At 50.8% G+C, this 18,116-nt stretch overlaps 1 protein-coding gene and 1 long non-coding RNA gene across 2 annotated transcripts in view; both read left to right on the top strand.

Moving 5' to 3' along the window:
* Nucleotides 1-3,419: 3,419 nt before the first annotated feature.
* ZIC5 (Zic family member 5) lies at nt 3,420-12,138 on the top strand. The gene is made up of 2 exons (XM_025441184.3): nt 3,420-5,066; nt 9,386-12,138. The coding sequence occupies exons 1-2, from the start codon at nt 3,578-3,580 to the stop codon at nt 9,826-9,828; spliced, it is 1,932 nt and encodes a 643-aa protein (XP_025296969.2). The 5' UTR covers nt 3,420-3,577; the 3' UTR covers nt 9,829-12,138.
* A 5,724-nt stretch (nt 12,139-17,862) lies between these two features.
* The window catches only part of LOC112655903 (uncharacterized), a 92,890-nt gene continuing 92,636 nt past the window's right edge, over nt 17,863-18,116 (top strand). Inside the window, exon 1 of the long non-coding RNA XR_003133947.3 lies at nt 17,863-17,997. This is a non-coding gene — a long non-coding RNA (uncharacterized LOC112655903). The remainder of the gene's footprint in view (nt 17,998-18,116) is intronic.

The following is an 18,116-nucleotide window of genomic DNA, read 5'->3' as shown; positions in this document are numbered from 1 at the left end:
CAGTCACCCCCCACCCCCGCCCCTGCGCAGCGGGAAGCCAGCCGGCCAGCCTGGGCATCCTCAAGACCCGGTCCCATAGCCTCAAGGCAGCTGAGCGCGGCGGGGCCGCCGGGTTCGGGCCAGCTCGGCGTTTACTGTACCTCCTCAGCCTCCTCAAGCCTTTGTTTGGCTCTGGAAGGAGGCTGGGATTCCGGGTGCAACAGGGAAGTCTGAAAATCGACGCTCCCCAAGAGCACCTGTTGACCCCAGAAAGGGCATTTCGATAGATTGCCACATCGCTGCCCCCCTACACAGCACCTTTGCTGCAAAAGCGCAGACAAGGGCTCGAGTTTTAGGGTCGGCCCTGACAGCCAGCACCACCGCGGAAACATGGGGCTGAATCCACAGATGGGAACTGACTTCTATCCTCTCTCTCTCTCTTTTTTTTTTTTTTTTGAAACCATTATTATTATTTTCTTGAACGCCCTGGAAATTGCTGGTGTTTATTTAGGAAGTGTGACACAGTTATTGGGTCCTTAGAAACTCGGGATTTAAGGGGTTTGATTTGGCTCACAAATGGCTTGAAAAAGAAACAGCGCACCTGGGGTCAGGCGGGTCATCACAATAACAAAAAGCGCGTCTACAAAATAAAAAGCCCTTTTATAAAGAAAGGCAATCCCGGAAATCCACTGCGAGCCTTCCTGGTGACCATCTAGCTAGGCCTATTCTCAGGTTTAATTGGCAGGCGGTTTATTGGCGCCTTATTGGTGTTGATTGAAATTTTGCTCTCAGTTCTTTCTCTTAAGAATTAGCATCTCAAGTCGATTTACCTGAGTCAATTATCTTTTTAGAGTCTGGGTTTGGCCATAAATTTGCAAATATTCATTAAACGCACTTTGTAAATATCCCTCTTTCCAATCACCACCCAAACCTCTATTATTTCCTAAGAAAGACTTGTTTTTTTTTAAGGCTTCCATAAAAAGAAATTGATCAGGGAGCTATATTTGAATTAAGACATATTAAATCGATGACAGATACATATCATGCTGTGTTTAACAAGAGTTGTACAAGGAGGCGGGTTCCAGATTCCGCACGGCTCTGCTGCACTATTATTCACATTTTTACAGCCTTTCCTTCATGCCTTCACCCATTAAACCATTAAATTTCAGCAATTCAATAAAACAAAGCAGTTATAATTTTGAGGAAAAGCTATTTTGAAGGGGGTGGAGGTACCCGTTTTATTGCACAATAAAAATGCTCAATAGTCCATATTAAAAGGTAGGTTGTGTTTATTTTCTTCTTTAGTCGTTCATTTTTTTTTTGGTTTGTTTTTACTTATAACCTGCAGGATTGAATGCAAAGCTATTATCGAAGTAATGATGCTCATTGCCAAGGAATTCAAATAAGGGAAACTCCTTTGAAATGTTCTGAGAGAGGATGAAGACAGTGGTGACAATTCCAAAAATGATGCTTCCCCCATAAACCATCCAAAGAGATGGCAGTCCTCGCTCCACTTTTGCCTGGTTGGCTAGAGACATTTTAAGTCTCTGAAAGGAAAATTGTCAAAGGACTCATCCTCTCCAAATACAGATGCGGATTTAGTCTCTGTTGTTTATTAATTTTTTTCGTTGTGTTTGCACTCATGCCTTTCTTATTTCCCCATATATGAACTTCACTGAAATTAAAGAAAAAAACCATTTGAAATTTGATTGTAGTATTTTCTTTGTTTGCTTGTCAGTTTTATAAGAGGAATGACATTCCCAAGGCTCACGGGGAAGTTCCCTGTTAAACATTGCTCACACCGACGTAAATGGGACTATCAAATCAGTTCTTTTGAAAATATTTCTTACCACTTTTCAGGACCATCTATCTCCCAGGACCCTAAAGATGATGGCTCTACACAGTCTATTTTTACTTGGACTGCAAACGAATTAACCTGATAACTTTTTTTTTTTTTGTATCTCCAAGGGGGGGGATCATATTTAAGTCATTATCACCTTTTTTTTTATTTACAAGTAATTTTATACAGGGCAACAAAATAAAAATTAAAAACCCTGACGTTAATTTTTGAGCATCTTAGAACATCACAAAATTTTCAGCTCCTACAAAGGAGCTGAAGTGACACTTGGGCAGCAATAACCCTAAAGTTTGGGGATGCCACATTTCTCCACCCTCTCAAAAGTGACGCAGGAACCTAGTTCTCTTTTTAAAGAGGTGTGGTAACAAATCGCTTGGAAAGAATGGGGCTCACTTAAAAAAAAAAAGGGCCAGTTTATAGTTTTCAAATAAGACATCTCGCCTACTATATCAGTTTATTATAAAATGATGACAAGGTAAAAGGTATTCTATTAATAAATAGCTTGATTTTAAAATATTCACTTTATTGGATTAATTTTAATTTATGGTCCTTTCAAAGAAACTGAGGCACACATATGGAGTACTTTCTGGGACGGAAAGAAATTCTGCGTAAAGGATATTGTTTACTTAGCCGCTTCCCTCCGGAGAGATGCTGTTTGGCCTGCCCTGCCACTGTATCTCAGAAAGGCAAAAGTTAGAATCGCTACCCGACGCTCCCCCCCCCCCAACTCCCTCCCTCCCGTAGATCTAATTGGAAGTGGCAGATCTAGAACTGACGAGCAGTGAGATTACACTTCGAGCCAACTCCTTTGAACCACGTTGAAAAGGACTGCATGAGCGAAAAAGTCGAGGTAAAACGGTTCCTTTTTCGGAAATATTTATTTTGACTTCACCTGGTGTCTTGCGGAGCCAAATCACCTAAATTGTTTTGCAACCAATAGGACGTCCTTAATATCCGTCCTCAGAGAGGGCCTGTCTCTGCGCCCTACGTGAGCGCTCGGCAGATTGGGTGTCCTTCCCAAATACGAAGTTTCTAGCATCACCTCTAGAAGTACGACGACGGGTTATACTCTGTTCACCTTCCTCCTCCAGAGAGCAGCCCAGCGCTCTTCCAATGGAGGAGGTAGAAAGTGTTTGCACGCTGGGGGAGACGCTGCGTGCGGCGAGGCGGAGGTTTTTGAAGTTGGGGGCTATGCCCCTTCCATCTTTTGTCCCGGGGTGGGGGGGTTCCCAGCCCCCACCCACCCCGCTCCCTCCGGCCGCGTGCCGGCGCACGGTCTCCGAAAGGAGCGTCATGGGAACGCGGGGCGCTGCGCGCGCAGGCCCAGCGCAAACTTTCTGCAAGTGCAACTTGGGCATCCCCCTGGAAGGCGGGGACGCAGGGCTCCAGGGGAGGAGGGGGCGCGAAGCGAAAGCGAAGGCGGCGGCGAGCACGGGGGCGGATCCCTGCTGGGCCGGAGGCCTGAATGGGAGCCAATCCGGCAGCCGTGGCTGCTGCCAATCACGCTGTTCCCTCCAATCCCACCCGTGCCATTTCCAAAATCTCGGTCCCACTGTGCAGCTCAAATGTGGTGTTGGCTCTGCCAATCGCTGGAGGACAGAGTGGGAACAGGAATAAGCAGAGTTAGGAGGCCAGGACAAAGAAGTTAAAGGGAGCCTAATATATACATGTTTTTGAAGGTGGGCAGAGGGAAAAAAAGTCCCCCCAGTGAGGGTCTATGGGTCTGATTGTGTAGTTCTGATGGAGCCCCCTTTGAGCAAGAGGAACCCGCCAGCGCTGAGATTAGCGGATTTGGCAACGGCTCAGGCCAGGCCGCTTCAGAATATGACAGGCTTCCCGGCGCTGGCCAGCCCGCCCGCCCACTCCCAAGGCCGCGCCACAGCCACGCACCTCCGCCCTCGGGACCTGAGCGCTGACCCCGGCGTGGCCATCACTCCGCTCGGACCCGAGCACATGGCTCAGGCGAGCGCGCTCGGCCTCAGCCCTCCCTCCCAGGCTCTCCCGGCACAGCCCGAGGCGCCGGCAGCCGCCGCCCGTGCTGCAGCCTCGGACACGCACCCCGGCGCCAGCACCTACCCGGGTGGCGGGGGCAGCAGCCGCGCGCAGCCCTCCGCGCCCCCGCCCCCAGCCCCTCCTCTTCCTCCCTCCCCTTCGCCCCCTCCCCCTCCTTCTCCTCCTCCCCCTCCCCCTCCCCCTCCTCCTGCCCTCTCGGGCTACACCACCACCGACAGTGGCGGCGGCGGCAGCAGCGGCAAAGGCCACAGCAGGGACTTCGTCCTCCGGAGGGACCTTTTCGCCACGGCCCCCGCGGCGGCCATGCACGGGGTCCCGCTCGGAGGGGAGCAGCGGTCTGGCACGGGCTCCCCCCAGCACTCGGCCCCGCCTCCCCACTCGGCCGGCATGTTCATCTCGGCCAGCGGCACCTACGCGGGCCCGGACAGCAGCGGCGGCGGGGGCCCGGCGCTTTTCCCCGCGCTGCACGACGCTCCGGGAGCCCCCGGCGGCCACCCGCACCCGCTCAACGGCCAGATGCGCCTGGGGCTGGCGGCGGCAGCGGCAGCCGCGGCAGCTGAGCTGTACGGCCGCGCCGAGCCGCCCTTCGCGCCGCGCTCCGGGGATGCGCACTACGGGGCGGTGGCGGCCGCTGCAGCCGCCGCCCTGCACGGCTACGGAGCCGTGAACTTAAACCTGAACCTGGCGGCCGCGGCTGCTGCGGCGGCGGCCGGGCCGGGCCCCCACCTGCAGCACCACGCGCCGCCCCCGGCGCCGCCGCCGCCGCCGGCGCCCGCGCAGCACCCGCACCAGCACCACCCCCACCTCCCAGGGGCGGCCGGGGCCTTCCTGCGCTACATGCGGCAGCCAATCAAGCAGGAGCTCATCTGCAAGTGGATCGACCCCGAAGAGCTGGCCGGGCCGCCGCCGCCGCCGCCGCCGCCGCCACCACCGCCCCCGGCCGGCGGCGCCAAGCCCTGCTCCAAAACTTTCGGCACCATGCACGAGCTGGTGAACCACGTCACCGTGGAGCACGTGGGCGGCCCCGAGCAGAGCAACCACGTCTGCTTCTGGGAGGACTGTCCGCGCGAGGGCAAGCCCTTCAAGGCCAAATACAAGCTCATCAACCACATCCGCGTGCACACGGGCGAGAAGCCCTTCCCCTGCCCGTTCCCGGGCTGCGGCAAGGTCTTCGCGCGCTCCGAGAACCTCAAGATCCACAAGCGCACTCATACAGGTGGGTGTCTGTCCCCGGCCGCGCCGCCGCCGCCGCCGCCTCCCGCGCCGCCGCCGCTTCCGCCGCTGCTTCTCCTCCTCCTCCTCCTCCTCCTCCTCCTCCTCCTCCTCCTCTTGCTCGCCTTAATTTTTCCCTACTTCTGCTGCTTCTCTTCGCATACGTATAACCCGGACATGTGACTTCTTTTTTTTCTCTCCCCCCCTTTTTTTTCTATGAATAAGTAATTCGATAGCACACACAGGCCCCGCGCTGGGTTCCCACACGGTGGAGTCTCCAGCGCGTCCACAGCCCCTTCGCCGGGACCGGCAACGCGCTCCAGCCGCCGCCGCCGCCGCCCCGGAGCAGAAGCAGCAGCAGTCGGAGCAGGAAGGCGCCCAGGACGGTCGGCAGCCCACGTTCGCCCGGCCCCGGGAACTTGGGGAGGGCGCTGGGGAAGGAGGGCTGGAGCCGAAGCCGCCCCGGTGGCTCTTCCCTCCGCACCCGGTGGCGGACCCCGCGCGGTCGCCGTGCTCGGAAGAGCCCGCGTGCAAGGGGGCACGTGGGATTCACTCCGGTATTGGGGCCACTAGGCCAGGCTCACTGTGGCCCTAACAGGAGGGGAGGGGTTCGGGGTCTCCGGGGCGTGGTGCGAAATGCCAAAGGAATGCGCCTTTGGGCCCCCCCCCAGGCCTTCACACACACACACACACACACACACACACGCGCGCACACTCACGCACCCCACAGGTACTCCTTCACGTGCACGCGGCCCGTCAACAACTTCACACATCTGCATCTCAGACTACCCACCTCTGCCTCATTCCGGGAACACGTATGCTCGGACACCCTCCTCTTCCACCTACCTCTATACTTAGGCACACTTCGTACACACCCATGCGCCATCACACAGCTCTGTCACACACATTCACACGTGTCCTAGAAGCTGCTCGAGAAATTTACTCTGTCCTTTCAAAAAAGGTCCTCGGTGGAGGAGGACAGGGTGAGCTGAGTCTCCTGCGGTCGTTGGTACCTGTCCCCCCCCCCCCCCCCCGGCGCGGCGGCGACCCCTCCCATCCCAGCTCCCCATCCTACCCACCCCCCAGTGGAGGCGGCTGCGGCGTGGGACCGTGGGGTGTTTCCTGTGCGTCGTGTGCCTCCGTGGAACGGATGAGCGGGTTGGTGGGAAGCGCTGGTGAGCGCGAGCAGTCGGGATTTATAGGGACAGACAATATTACCCCTCGGAGGACACTTAAGTAACTGGAGTTTACATTCAGTAATTACTTGGCTGATTTATCGGCGCTGGGCGGCGAGGAGGCAGCCGCCGCGCGTGGGCCCAACGCCTGGCTGGCAGCCGGGGCCGGGGCCGGGGGCACCGGGGGCTCCTGGGGCTCCTGGGGGGAAGCCGGGGCAGGGCGGCCAAGGCGGGGCCCGGGGCCTTGCGCCTGTCGGCCCACACCCGGCCGGCCGCCTGGGGACCGATGATGGCCTGGGAGGAAGTCTCCCCTGGAGCTCCCGAGGCCGGCCGCGCTCTTCTCGTCGGGAGCAGACCGCCCTCGAGAGTTTTCCAAAAGGAAGCTCCCCCTGAGGCTTTTGGAAAACCTCCGCGGCCCGCCCCCGTGGCCAGCGCTTGCCGCCAGGGCAGGGACCCGGGGCCGGGGCGGCGGGGCGCGCGGGGCGCAGGAGGCGAGGCTGCCCGCAGCGCGCTCCCCTGCGGGCGCCCTGAGAGCTGAGCCTGCGCCCTCGGGCCTCCGCCTTTCCAGGCCTCCGAGGGCGCGGACGTTGCCTTCGCGGCGGCCGGAGCTGCAGGCGCGGGAGCAGCGCCGGCTCCCAGGTGGGCCCTGCGGCCGGAGGCCCCCGGGGAGGGGCGCGCGCGGCGGGGCGGAGATCCGGGACGCCGGGCCCGGGCCGAGGGTGCACTGCCAGCCCGGCTCCCCGGGCCGCGTGGTTCTCGCCGGGCCCTCGGGGAGGGGTGCCGGCCCTCGCGGTCGTGCTCCAGCCCGCGCCTGCCGCTTAGCCCCGGGGCGCTGTGTGCGGAGAAGGGCCATCCGGGCCCCGTCCCTGCCACGGCACTCTCCCTTTTGGGGGTTATCCGAGATTCCGGAACAGATTGATCAAAGGGAGGCCTTCCCCGGTCGCTCCCGAAGGCCCATTTCCTGGCCCACGTGCCCCCAGTTCGGTTCATAGCCTTCCTCCGGGCCGGACTCGAGTTCTGTCTGGGAGAGGCAACTGGTAGACCTGAGGGTGGCTCACGTAGCATCCCTTACTCCCTCAGATTCTGCAAGGAGCTGAGTTCTGATTGACCCCTCTGTCCGCATCTGAAATGTAAACACTGGGGTCTCACCCTCTCCAGTTAGCTAGAATTTGCTCACTGCCCTCTTAGGCCCCCTGAATAAATCAGGCAATTCTTTCACCCTCACTTTTTTCCCCCCACTTTTCCCCCCTGCTTCTACTTTCTTCCTCTACCTCTCCGTTGGCCCTCCTTTTCTACTCCCCCCCCCTCCCCATTCCATATCTCCCTTCACTGGGCCTAATTCTCTTTATCGTGGGCAGTGGCAGGGCAGCAGTGTCTAAGCTGTGTGTGTTCTTCACAACCCGGGATATATAGCCAGCCTAGAAAACAACTCCAAACAACACTGCACATTTACATAGGGTGAATAAAACCACTTAGGCCTACCAATTGAAGAAAGGCTGATGACAATTTTAAAAATTATGTTGTATTAAATTAGTATTATCTTCGAGTTAAAGTAGAACACAAGTCAGGACAGATAACTGATGTTTTGATAAAAAAACAATTAACGTTTTTTGTTGTTGCAGCTCATCTGCAGAGAAGGTTGTGATTATTGTGTTTTGTTGTGTTTTTCTCCTCTCTGGATCAATGCAGGACCTATATTTGAATAATATCTAATTTCATGTTTAAACAGTCTTTCTAGGTAGGATAAGTAATATTCCAGCCATCTGAATACTTTCAGATTGTGTTAATACGCTCTGGCATCGAAGCAGTTATCATTGGTGAAATTAAAAAAAACAAAACAAAACACAGAAAACCCTGCACTGAAATATTTGCAGAAGAAAATTCACCACAAAAATTTATATACACTGAGCTGTTTTAGTAGTTGTTCGTTTTTTTAAAAACTGTATTATCCCAAACCAAGGAAAAAGCCATACCTCGCAAGCCACCAGAATAGCTGCGGTAATGTAGAGAAATTCAACTTTATTTTTAAAATCATGTAAATATGAGGGAAATATTATTAAACAGTAATATGTAAGAGATGACTTGTTCAATCATGACTCAAATACATCAAGTTCATAGATACTTAGTGAGAGAGAAAATTCATACTGTTATCTGCAGTCTTCCTTTTTTCCTTTTTAATACCAATGTATGGTGGCTGAATTTCTAGTTGTCTTATTAAGCATTTCCGCTTCCTGCTCTAGGGGCCTTGTGTTTAAAGACATTGTGTTCCTGGGGTGGTTAGAGCAGCTTCAAGGGGCAGTGGGCCAAAGACTGGTAAATAATAGTCCCTTTTCTGACTATTAAATAAGGTAGGAAGCTGTCAGCATCTGTTTCTGCAGGGCATCAGGTATGGGCTCGGTTCTGGTGGAGGTTTTTTATTAACATGCTAAAGTTCTATTCCAGAGGCTCTCAATTGCCCTGCAAGTTGGGAGGGAAGGTGGTAGAATGAAGAGGCCGTCAGCCTAGTCTCTGCCCTGCCAGGCTTATACAAAATCTAGTGATGGGATTGTGTGTTTCACAGGTGCCTTTGTTTCTGAAGAGAATGATATTTTGCGTTATTTCATTTCTTTTCCAATCGGTAGAATCCTGGGGCCGCTCTGACACAAAATGCCATTATTGTAATTTTATGGCACTACCCCCACTTCACTTTTAATTTAGTGGCTGTGCTTACTTTTTTTTTTTTTTTTTTATATATCCTTCACCCAAGCTGTGGCTTTAGAAGAATCATTTTATCAGCATTTATTTTGACAGGGGATCTGCTTGTGTTTTTGCAGGTACAGACCCTGAGGGCAGTGAGGATCGGGTATTTGGGTACTTGTAGGGTTTCAGTGTGGCTTCTTGGACCAAGAGTTCAAAGCACACTGGCTGGTTCAACACTCTGGCTCTCCTGCCCCTGAGCCCTGTGGTAACCCAGGGACTGACAGGCCCATCCCTGGAGTATCCCTTCCCCTTTGCCTTCTGGAACATAGGGATTAGGAAGAGAAGCCAGGCCTGGGGTTGGTCTTCAAGAGAATGGGAAGATGCATTCACATTTCTGCTCCAGGATTTCTCTTATCAAGTGAGGGGTCTCTGAAAAGCAATTGTTGACCTTCCCTCTATTTTGTTGCAGGGGAAAAGCCTTTCAAATGTGAATTTGATGGCTGTGACAGGAAGTTTGCCAACAGCAGTGATCGGAAGAAGCATTCCCATGTCCATACCAGCGACAAGCCCTATTACTGCAAGATCCGAGGCTGTGACAAGTCCTACACTCACCCCAGCTCTCTGAGGAAACACATGAAGATTCATTGCAAGTCCCCACCACCTTCTCCAGGAGCCCTTGGTTACTCATCAGTGGGGACTCCAGTGGGTGCCCCCGTTTCTCCTGTGCTGGACCCAACCAGGAGTCGCTCGAGCACTCTATCCCCTCAGGTGACCAACCTCAATGAGTGGTACGTTTGCCAGGCCAGTGGAGCCCCCAGCCACCTTCACACACCTTCCAGTAATGGAACCACTTCGGAGTCTGAAGATGAGGAGATATATGGGAACTCTGAAGTTGCACGGACGATACATTAGAATTTACTAGTCATAATAAAAATAAGTCATAAGTGGGAGTCCTTGGACCATATCCTAACCTGGGACAATGCCGAGCCTGAGACAAACCCTTGACTCAGACTTGCCACCGGGTCTAATTAGCCCTATTTATTCAGTATGAAACCCTATGGTGTTTGTACATTTAATTAATTTAATTAAGATATTTGGGCTTTTTTTTTTTTTTTCCTTAGAAAACAAACAAACAAAAAACCAACCAAGCTGGACTTGTATGTTGCAGGGGGACAGGGCTAGGAGCAAAATGTACCAAGGGTTAATCGAGATACACACTGCCAATACAATACATGTATACTTTGAGAGGAGTGAGAAAAAGCTTGAAGTCAACTCCACAGAGCAACAAGGCCCTCTGCATTTCCTGCAGTGCCTCCAGAATGCCTTTAACACCATAATGTGGGCTTCTTTAGAGCCCCCTTGCCTCCTCCTTGGGCCCGAATTCCAAAAAAAGGCCCCTTGATTGTAAACCACACACTTGCTGCATTGCCAACAGATCTTAGACTGTACATGTGTCCAAAAAATATTTGTAAAAACCCTTTAAGTTCTAATAATTGTAATTTTAAATTTCCACTCTTTTCTTACTGATCTCATCCTAACACACTATTTTTATACAGGATTATTTCCTTGGTACCACGCTTGTATGATTTAAAACGAAAAAGATGCAGCAGCCTTAAGACGTCTCCATTTATTGTGCTACTGTGATTGTTTCAGCAAAAGTGGAGAACAGAAAAGGCTGCTGTGTAGACAACTGTGAAACTGTGATATTTTGTGAAATAGAAGAAATTCAAGTGCTTTCCTTTCCTCTCTCTTTTTTTTTAAAATCTGAAATCTCAGATGCTGCCTCTTTACTGTGTGCAAACTTCTCGTGTAATAAAGAGATAAGTCTTAGATAAGTTCTTGGGGATGTCAAAATTAACAGGCAAGTCTAAGGAGGTGTGATGTTGGCAACATGCCTATTTTTGGGAAAAGCTGTTGTTTTTAAAACAGGCCAAGCCCTCTTTTATACTGTTGTATCAGCCTTTTAAAAGTGTTTATTTTTCAATGCCCGAAACTGCATTTTTCATGAGTTTTTTCCCACCTGAGCACTGAGCACACGCAACTGGATCCCATTTAAAAATGACAGTGTGTGAAGTGTATGATTTACATTAAAAGAGGGGAGGGAGTTGCTATACATATTAAAATTTTTTAAGGGTTTATAGTTACCACCAAACATTGTTGAATGTGTGACCTTTGCCAGAGCTGTCATGCTAGGATAAAAAAGGTCAAGGACCTAGGACAATAACTCTTAGTCAATTTATTTTCAGTTCGTGCAACACATCTCATGCAAAATATAGCTCATCATAAACATCTTACAAATATACTAAAGAGCACTAATTTATCCTCAGAGACCCTGAAGACACCCCCTCCCCAGGGTTTGTAGAAATTTGTTCTGTGTGCTGTGAGTGGTTGATGTAGTCTTGTCATTGTTAATAACTTGTATGTGAACACTATTATTTGTACAGTTGAATTAATTTATTTTCAGACATCATCCTTTGTTTTTCCTGGAAGAGTTCAAAGCACACCAAAGAATTATATTATACATTTTGGTGAAGGATTGTTTATGACACACGGTTTATTTAAAAAAAAAAAAAAGGAAAGAAAATGGGGGAATATATTTTTAAGCTTACTTGAATGAACAACGTAATGTGAAAACCAGGACTCTTCCTGCATGTCTTTTTTGCATTGTGTTGACAAGATTCTATATAGTTTATAGATATATTATATTACTAGTACAGTGCATGGTGCTGTCACTTTGAAAGCCTTTCAATGTTGTCTTCAGATTGTTACAGTGAATATGAAACATGCAGACCCTCCTTTATAAAGAAAAAGACCATAAAACTTGAATATAAAATAATTCTACATTTTTAAAGTTTATTTGATTTTCATATTATTCACTTTCAAAGCTCTTTCAAATAGATAAAATAGGTATGAACTTTGGGGGGATAATTTATGTATCGTAAACTTATTAGAACAAAATATTCCTGATTTATAATGAGTTGTTTTATTTATACAACTTTTTCAATGGTAGTTTGCACTATTCTTTATTATGCTACAGGTTTATTTATTATGAAACAAAGGAATATGTATTTTATGTATTTTGCCATGCATAGGTTTACTCTGCCACAGATCTATTGGTTCCTGATACACCTAAAATAAAAACTTAAAATGTGTACCTCCAATAGAAAGAAAGCAAGAATGATTATGAAGTAAAAAATTTAATAAAGGTATTCTTCCTATGTATTGCTTATGTTTTACCTAATGGCATTTTTCTGCCATTCTTTTACAAACAGAACAGGTTGCTGACTAGTGAACATTGGGGTTCTCTTGAGCTCTTTATTCTTAGCCTCTCCCAAGCAATAAAATATTTTTACAGCTTGGTTTAATTTACAATCTAATCTAGAAAATACAATGTACTTATGAATACTAAGCCCTATAAGTTGCATGTAACACTAGCATAAGTCTTAGGGGTTACTGCATCCATTTGTTAATAATATCCTTAGTGATCATAATCAGTGAAAATCTGGTGAGTGAATTTGAGCATTTCTTTGGTGCCTAGCTTCTGACGTAAAAGGGTAAAAAGACTGAGGAAAAGCTGAAGGGACAGTGATAGGTTACCAGACAAAAAAGAAGGTGAAATCAGGAGCTGGCATGGGTGCGGGGTTAAAAACACCTGGTGAACGAATAGTGGGCATCAAATACCTCTACCCATCAGGTATTGGGGAAGGTGGGGGGGGGCAGGCAGCATCCAGTTGGATTGTGGTTATTTGCAAGTTGAGCTGATCTAGGAAGCCTAGCTCAGCTTTTTTAGTAGGCAGTGTTAGCTAGAAATTAGATTCAATGGCAACAAAATATCCAAGTAGCTCAAACTGATGTAATTGGATGTCCACTTGATCCTCTGCTTGTTTTTCGGTTAGCTGATACAAAAGGGATAAAAGGCAAATAGTTAAAAAAAAAAAAGATGAAGAAAAAACAATTGGTAGTAATGTCAACAAGCAGTTCTCCATAAGGTTATGGCGGTTTTTAAAAGATTTGTTAAATGTAGTAAAAGTGAAACACGTTGCAAAGAGTTGTTTTAAGCCAGATGACAATAACCACCACACGAAGGAGAAAAACACTCATAGCTGAGGGCCCCAATCAATGGGAAAACTTATAGCTCTCTAATGAAGTTTCTGGTGAAAGGGGTGACACAAAGCCACCAAGACATGAATCATTCATGGGAAATATAAAAGATAAAAGATATCTGACAATGAGCAGAACCTTGTATAGAGTGTATAAAACAAGTTTCCCCTTCTTATTTTCTGCTTTAAAACGCACAATCTCCCACTCCCAGAGTTCTCTGTCCAGTCTATAGAGTTAAAATTGACCACTGCTCGTCCTGCGCCACTTCAAAGTAATTTAGTCCAGAACGGAAGGCTTGGCGCTTGGACAATCTTCATGGTGTGTTAAGATTTCTATGGCAATTGGCAAGCAAGACGTTCCCATCTGAATATGTCTCAAAGAAAGCCACTTATTGACACTAAGTTGGCTATCATCAAAGACTTCATCTCTTCTAGGCAAAGCGTGGCCCTTGTGGCCCTCACAAACATTTTAAATCATCTACCTTTGTTTTCCAGGCTAGGAGAATCTTCAAACGCATGGTTATTTGTGGCTTATGTTTATCTTTAACCGCATTCATGATTCTTTGGTAGAACTAATGCTCCAAAAATCTAAAGCACCGGGAATAGCTTGAGGGTGGGAATTATATTCTTTTAAGGAGTTGGAGATGGCCACACAAGAGGGATAGCGCTGGGGGACAGGAACAGGGGGCCCAAAGTCCTTGAAGGCGAGGCCCAACTATCTGCACACATGTTTGTATTGCACTCTTGTCTTTTACATCCGGCATTTTGTGGAAGTTTTTTGAGACAAGAGTGGTTTGTTCTGCCTACCCACCCACCTACCTACCTACCTACCTACCTACCTGGCAACTAATCTAGCTAGCTATTTCTCTATTTTCTATCTTTCTATCATCTATTTATCTATCATCTATGTACCTCTCCTTTCTCTCTGAAATGGGATGAGATGTTCCCCCAGAAGTATTTTTTAGCCCAGTTCAGTTAGGAAATAGAAAATGGGGGAGAGAGGAGGAGGAGAGAACCTGATTTCTAGAGAGATCATTTGAGTCAGAGAAAAAGATAGCTGAATACAAGAGAAACAAACAATCTAGATACTTATTAATACTTTCAGCCTGTCACATCACAGGACCCATCATCTACCAAAATAGACACATGGCCAGGAAAACCCACCCTCCAGAGCTGGAGGGATGGCTAAGGAGACCCACAGTGACACTGCCCTGGGGTTGCCAGCACACCACTTTCCCTACCTGAACAAAAACTCACAGATCACCCCCCACATGCCCACGCCTAAACACTCCTGGGCACACGCATTCACACAGGGCACAAGTGCCTAATCAGGCAGGGAGAAGTTCAAAGGCATGTTCTTTGAAATTCAAACTACTGCTTTTATGGTACACCCACACCGAGTGTTCAGAATTGCTATGGCAATGGGCTGGGCCAGGGGAGTCTCTGGCAGAGGGTCCACAGCCATTCGAGACACTATTAAGATACAGTTGCAGTGACCTGCACTTTCATGCCCACGTAGCTCACTCAATTTTCACCTCATCGGAAATATAGGTATTACATGTAATATCACCCATATAATATGACACGCACGACCTATAATAACCTAGGTCTTTCCACCCACTTGTTACGGTGGCCCATAGAACGTCCGAGCTCGCCAGAAAGGGGAGAGGGAGATAGGAGAGGAGGAGGGAAGGCCGGGTGGGGGTGGGGTGGGTGCAGTTAGAGGAGGGGACAGAGCAAGGGGCGCCCGGGCTCCAGTTCCTCTTCCTTCTCTCCCCACCTAAGTACTTTTATTTGCAGAGCGATTGTTCTTTGTTTATTTAATACAAGTACTGTGTGAATGGTGAAAAATAAACACGATGAAAAATAACCAAACAGATGATTCCTCCGAGTGAAAAAGCCCGGACTTAATAAAAGTGCGAAGCAGTCACCGCTGAATGAGAAACCCTTTGAAGTGGAACTTATTATAGGAGGAATACTTTGGGGTTGCCTTAACGACGCCGCTGAATCGAAAGCGCTCGCCTTTGTCAGCGATTTGTTCTCCTTTGCCGGGGTGCCCGCAGAAATTACTTACATGGACTGCCTTAACATGCAGCCTGCAAATCAGTAACTTTGCAGCTCAGACTTGCAGACGCCACTCGGCAACGGACAAAAAGAAGTCAGGGGGAAATGCTCCGAGCGTTCACGCCGAGCCTCTGGGGATGGGGGCGCACCGGCGTGTTGGGGGCGGCAGATAAGAAGTTGTATTACAACCGGCCCCCCTCACCCCGGTCTCCCCACCCCGCCCCCGAGCCTGGGCTGGGGCCACGGCCGGCCGCGGGCCGCTCGGCTGCAGGGGAGGCCCGGCCCGTCTGGGGCGCTCCAGCGAGGGGCGCTCTCCCACGTGCTGGCCGGGCGCAGGACTTTCCCAGCGGTCCCGGCTATATTTAATAAGGGTCGTTTATCACCCGGGCGCTTTGAAGGGTCGCCTCCAGCCCTGTGCCCATTAGAAAGGCGGAGGTGACATTTAAACTCCGTTTTCAAGGATCGCGGGGGGATTTCAATGAAAAGGCAACTCGTTTGTCTTATGAGCCTGGAAACAACCCCCTTCTCGCTCCTTTTGACCACATGGCATAACTCAAAAACAATAGTTCAAAAGTGAAATGGCATCGTGGTGTTCACTCGGAGACAGGCCCCCATCTAGCACCAGAGAAAAGGGGTAGTCCGCAAGACAATGCGCTTTTTGTGTCTGACTCTGTCACAAGGATTGTGTTGTTTGCTTTGGAGGCTGCGCCTGTTATACTTTGCTGAAAGTGCTTGTGTTAAACAAGAGTTATAAGTCATCCAAAACAACAAACATTTTGATTTTCTTTGCCTAAAGGGCTTTCCCTGGCTATGGGCACCGTGAAAAAATAATGTCCTCGCTGAGAAAGGAACACCAGTAGTAGCATTAGAAGCGGGCGCATTAAATATTGAATGACACGGGGAAAAAGAGCTTGTCGAGGGGCACTCAGCCTTAAAGTCTTTCTTCAACTTTGTCTTCGGTGGCTGCTGGACTATTTAAGATGGTATTAATTAAGGCAGCTTCGGATGCCGCCGAGCCCGCCGGCCCCTCGGCCCCACTAGGTCAATGGGCCTGTGTCCCCGCGCTGTGCTCACGCGGTGGCTGAGCCCAGTGCAAATGTCACTTCTCATTTGGAGGCTGAAGAGAAGGGCCCATCCTGCATTAAGGGCGGCAGGGATGCAGTCCTCAGCAGGCGTTAAAGGAATCCGAGGGCTGAGGGCTCGGGTGAGGGGAGGCGGGAACAACTTGGGAACATCTGCCCCCGGCCGGGAGGTGAGGGTGCCGGCGGGCACTGCTTTGGGCACAGGTGGGAGAGTGCAGTTCAGCGGACCAGGGCCGTGTGGGACCGGCCGAGTTGGCACACCCGCTCTCTGTCATTGGCTCGCGTGGGGAACATTAAAACCCCAGCCTTGCAAAAATCCGCGAGGCAGTCTCGCCAGGTGTTATTTTACAAAGGAGCTGGTTTGTGCAAAGAAAACCGAAAGCTTGGTGCAAGCAGGCATCTTTACTGACTTCCTCCTCTCCCAGAGCACAAAGGAGCTTTGCCAAGGACCTCCTCCACTCCAATTTTACAGACGGTGAAACTGAGACCTCAAGCAAGCCTCAAGGGAAGATGTTTGTCAGGATTCCTTCCGGGCAAGGGAAGACCAAACACCCAGACAGAGGGAGTTCTCTTTAAGGGCCCCAAGAACCGAGCCAATACACCTCTCTCCTCCCCGCTGCCAAGCATTTGACTCAAAATCAAATGGAAGTGTATTTCAGCAGCTGGAAATTACTAACGTTTAAAAAAAAAAAAAAAAGGAATGGAGCTTATTGCTAACTAACTGTGACATACATGAAATGAGTACTTTAAGAAACTTTGTGAACTCTCAGTTCTTGACCAGGACAGACAAGACCTGGCTGGCTGGAGGGGGGGGGGGGGGGGAGGGGGGGTGCAGGGTACCCTTGTGGATTGACTTTTGGGGCCAGAACCCCCACGGGAGGCTCTGGCTCCTGGTGTGGAGTTCCAGATGGACATGGGCCCTCTCCTTCATTACTAGGTACCCAGAAGGTGAAGGGAGATGCAGTATCTCGTGCCCTTGCTGCAGAGGGCAGGGGGTTAGCATCCTTAACGTTAGATCCGTTTGCAATGTCGGCTTCTCCACCTAGGGCCTGTGTCCCCTCAGGGGTCCCCTCGGGCTCCAGGATAAGGGGCGGTTACATTTCCCTCCAGAGCAATCCCGCAGCAGAAGCAGTTGCCACCTTCCAGCGGGGTCTGGGCTCTGCGCGCCGGGCGGGGAGGGAGCTGGGATCTCTCAGCGGGAGCCTCGGCCTGCGGCCTATACAGCAGCCCCACTGGGAGCTGGAGGCGTTGCTCTAGGGCGGAACCCTCAGGCCGGGTCGGGGCGCTGTGCCAGAACAGCCCCCTCCTCCAGCGGCGGGTCTGCAAGACCGGAGAGACTAGGCTTCCCATGCCCAACTGCCCCCATGGGTGATCTTTTTTGCACCTTTTTCTTTGGTCCCCTTCTCCCTGCCTCTACTACTTTCTGGCACACACAGGCCGCAGGCCAGGGTAAGGGATGTAAAAACGTGGCCTCTAGGTCTGAAACGCAAGGGCGCGCGCACACACACAACTCTCTCTCTCTCTCACACACACACACACACACACACCCATGTACAACTCAACCCCCTCCGCCCCCGCCCTAGCCAGTGCACTGGGCACACGCTTGGGTTCCAGGCACCTTGCCAAGAGCGCGCGAGCACCCTGCGTGGCACACTGGCTGCAGTTCCTGCACGGAGTGGCGGGGGTGGGGTGAGGAGGGAGGGGTGGGCGCGGTGGACGCCGCCAACTGCTGGCGGTGCGCACAAGTTCAGCGCTCAACTTCCCGCTCTTAACGAGACCAGGGATCCCTTTGGAGAGGCCCTCGGGAGCCGGCGGCGGGGCTGGGAGTGGCGTGGGTAAGCTGGCCGGCGCGGGTGCGGGCGGCGGGGCACGCGGGCGCGGCAGGAGGAGGGCGCGGGGGTGGCCGCGGCCGGCCGGGCGCTGCGAGAAGTCAGCGCGAGCAGCTGTGACTTCA

The sequence above is a fragment of the Canis lupus genome, chromosome 22 (assembly GCF_003254725.2).
Source record: "Canis lupus dingo isolate Sandy chromosome 22, ASM325472v2, whole genome shotgun sequence".
NCBI lineage: Eukaryota > Metazoa > Chordata > Mammalia > Carnivora > Canidae > Canis > Canis lupus.
This window is presented reverse-complemented; position numbering and strand designations above follow the sequence as displayed.

Excerpts from the sequence above, each read along its gene's own strand:
- ZIC5 (XM_025441184.3), top strand. The coding sequence starts at position 3,578 with ATGGAGCCCCCTTTGAGCAAGAGGAACCCGCCAGCGCTGAGATTAGCG. Across the intron at positions 5,067-9,385 it reads CCACAAGCGCACTCATACAG|GGGAAAAGCCTTTCAAATGT; the intron begins GTGGGTGTCTGT and ends ATTTTGTTGCAG.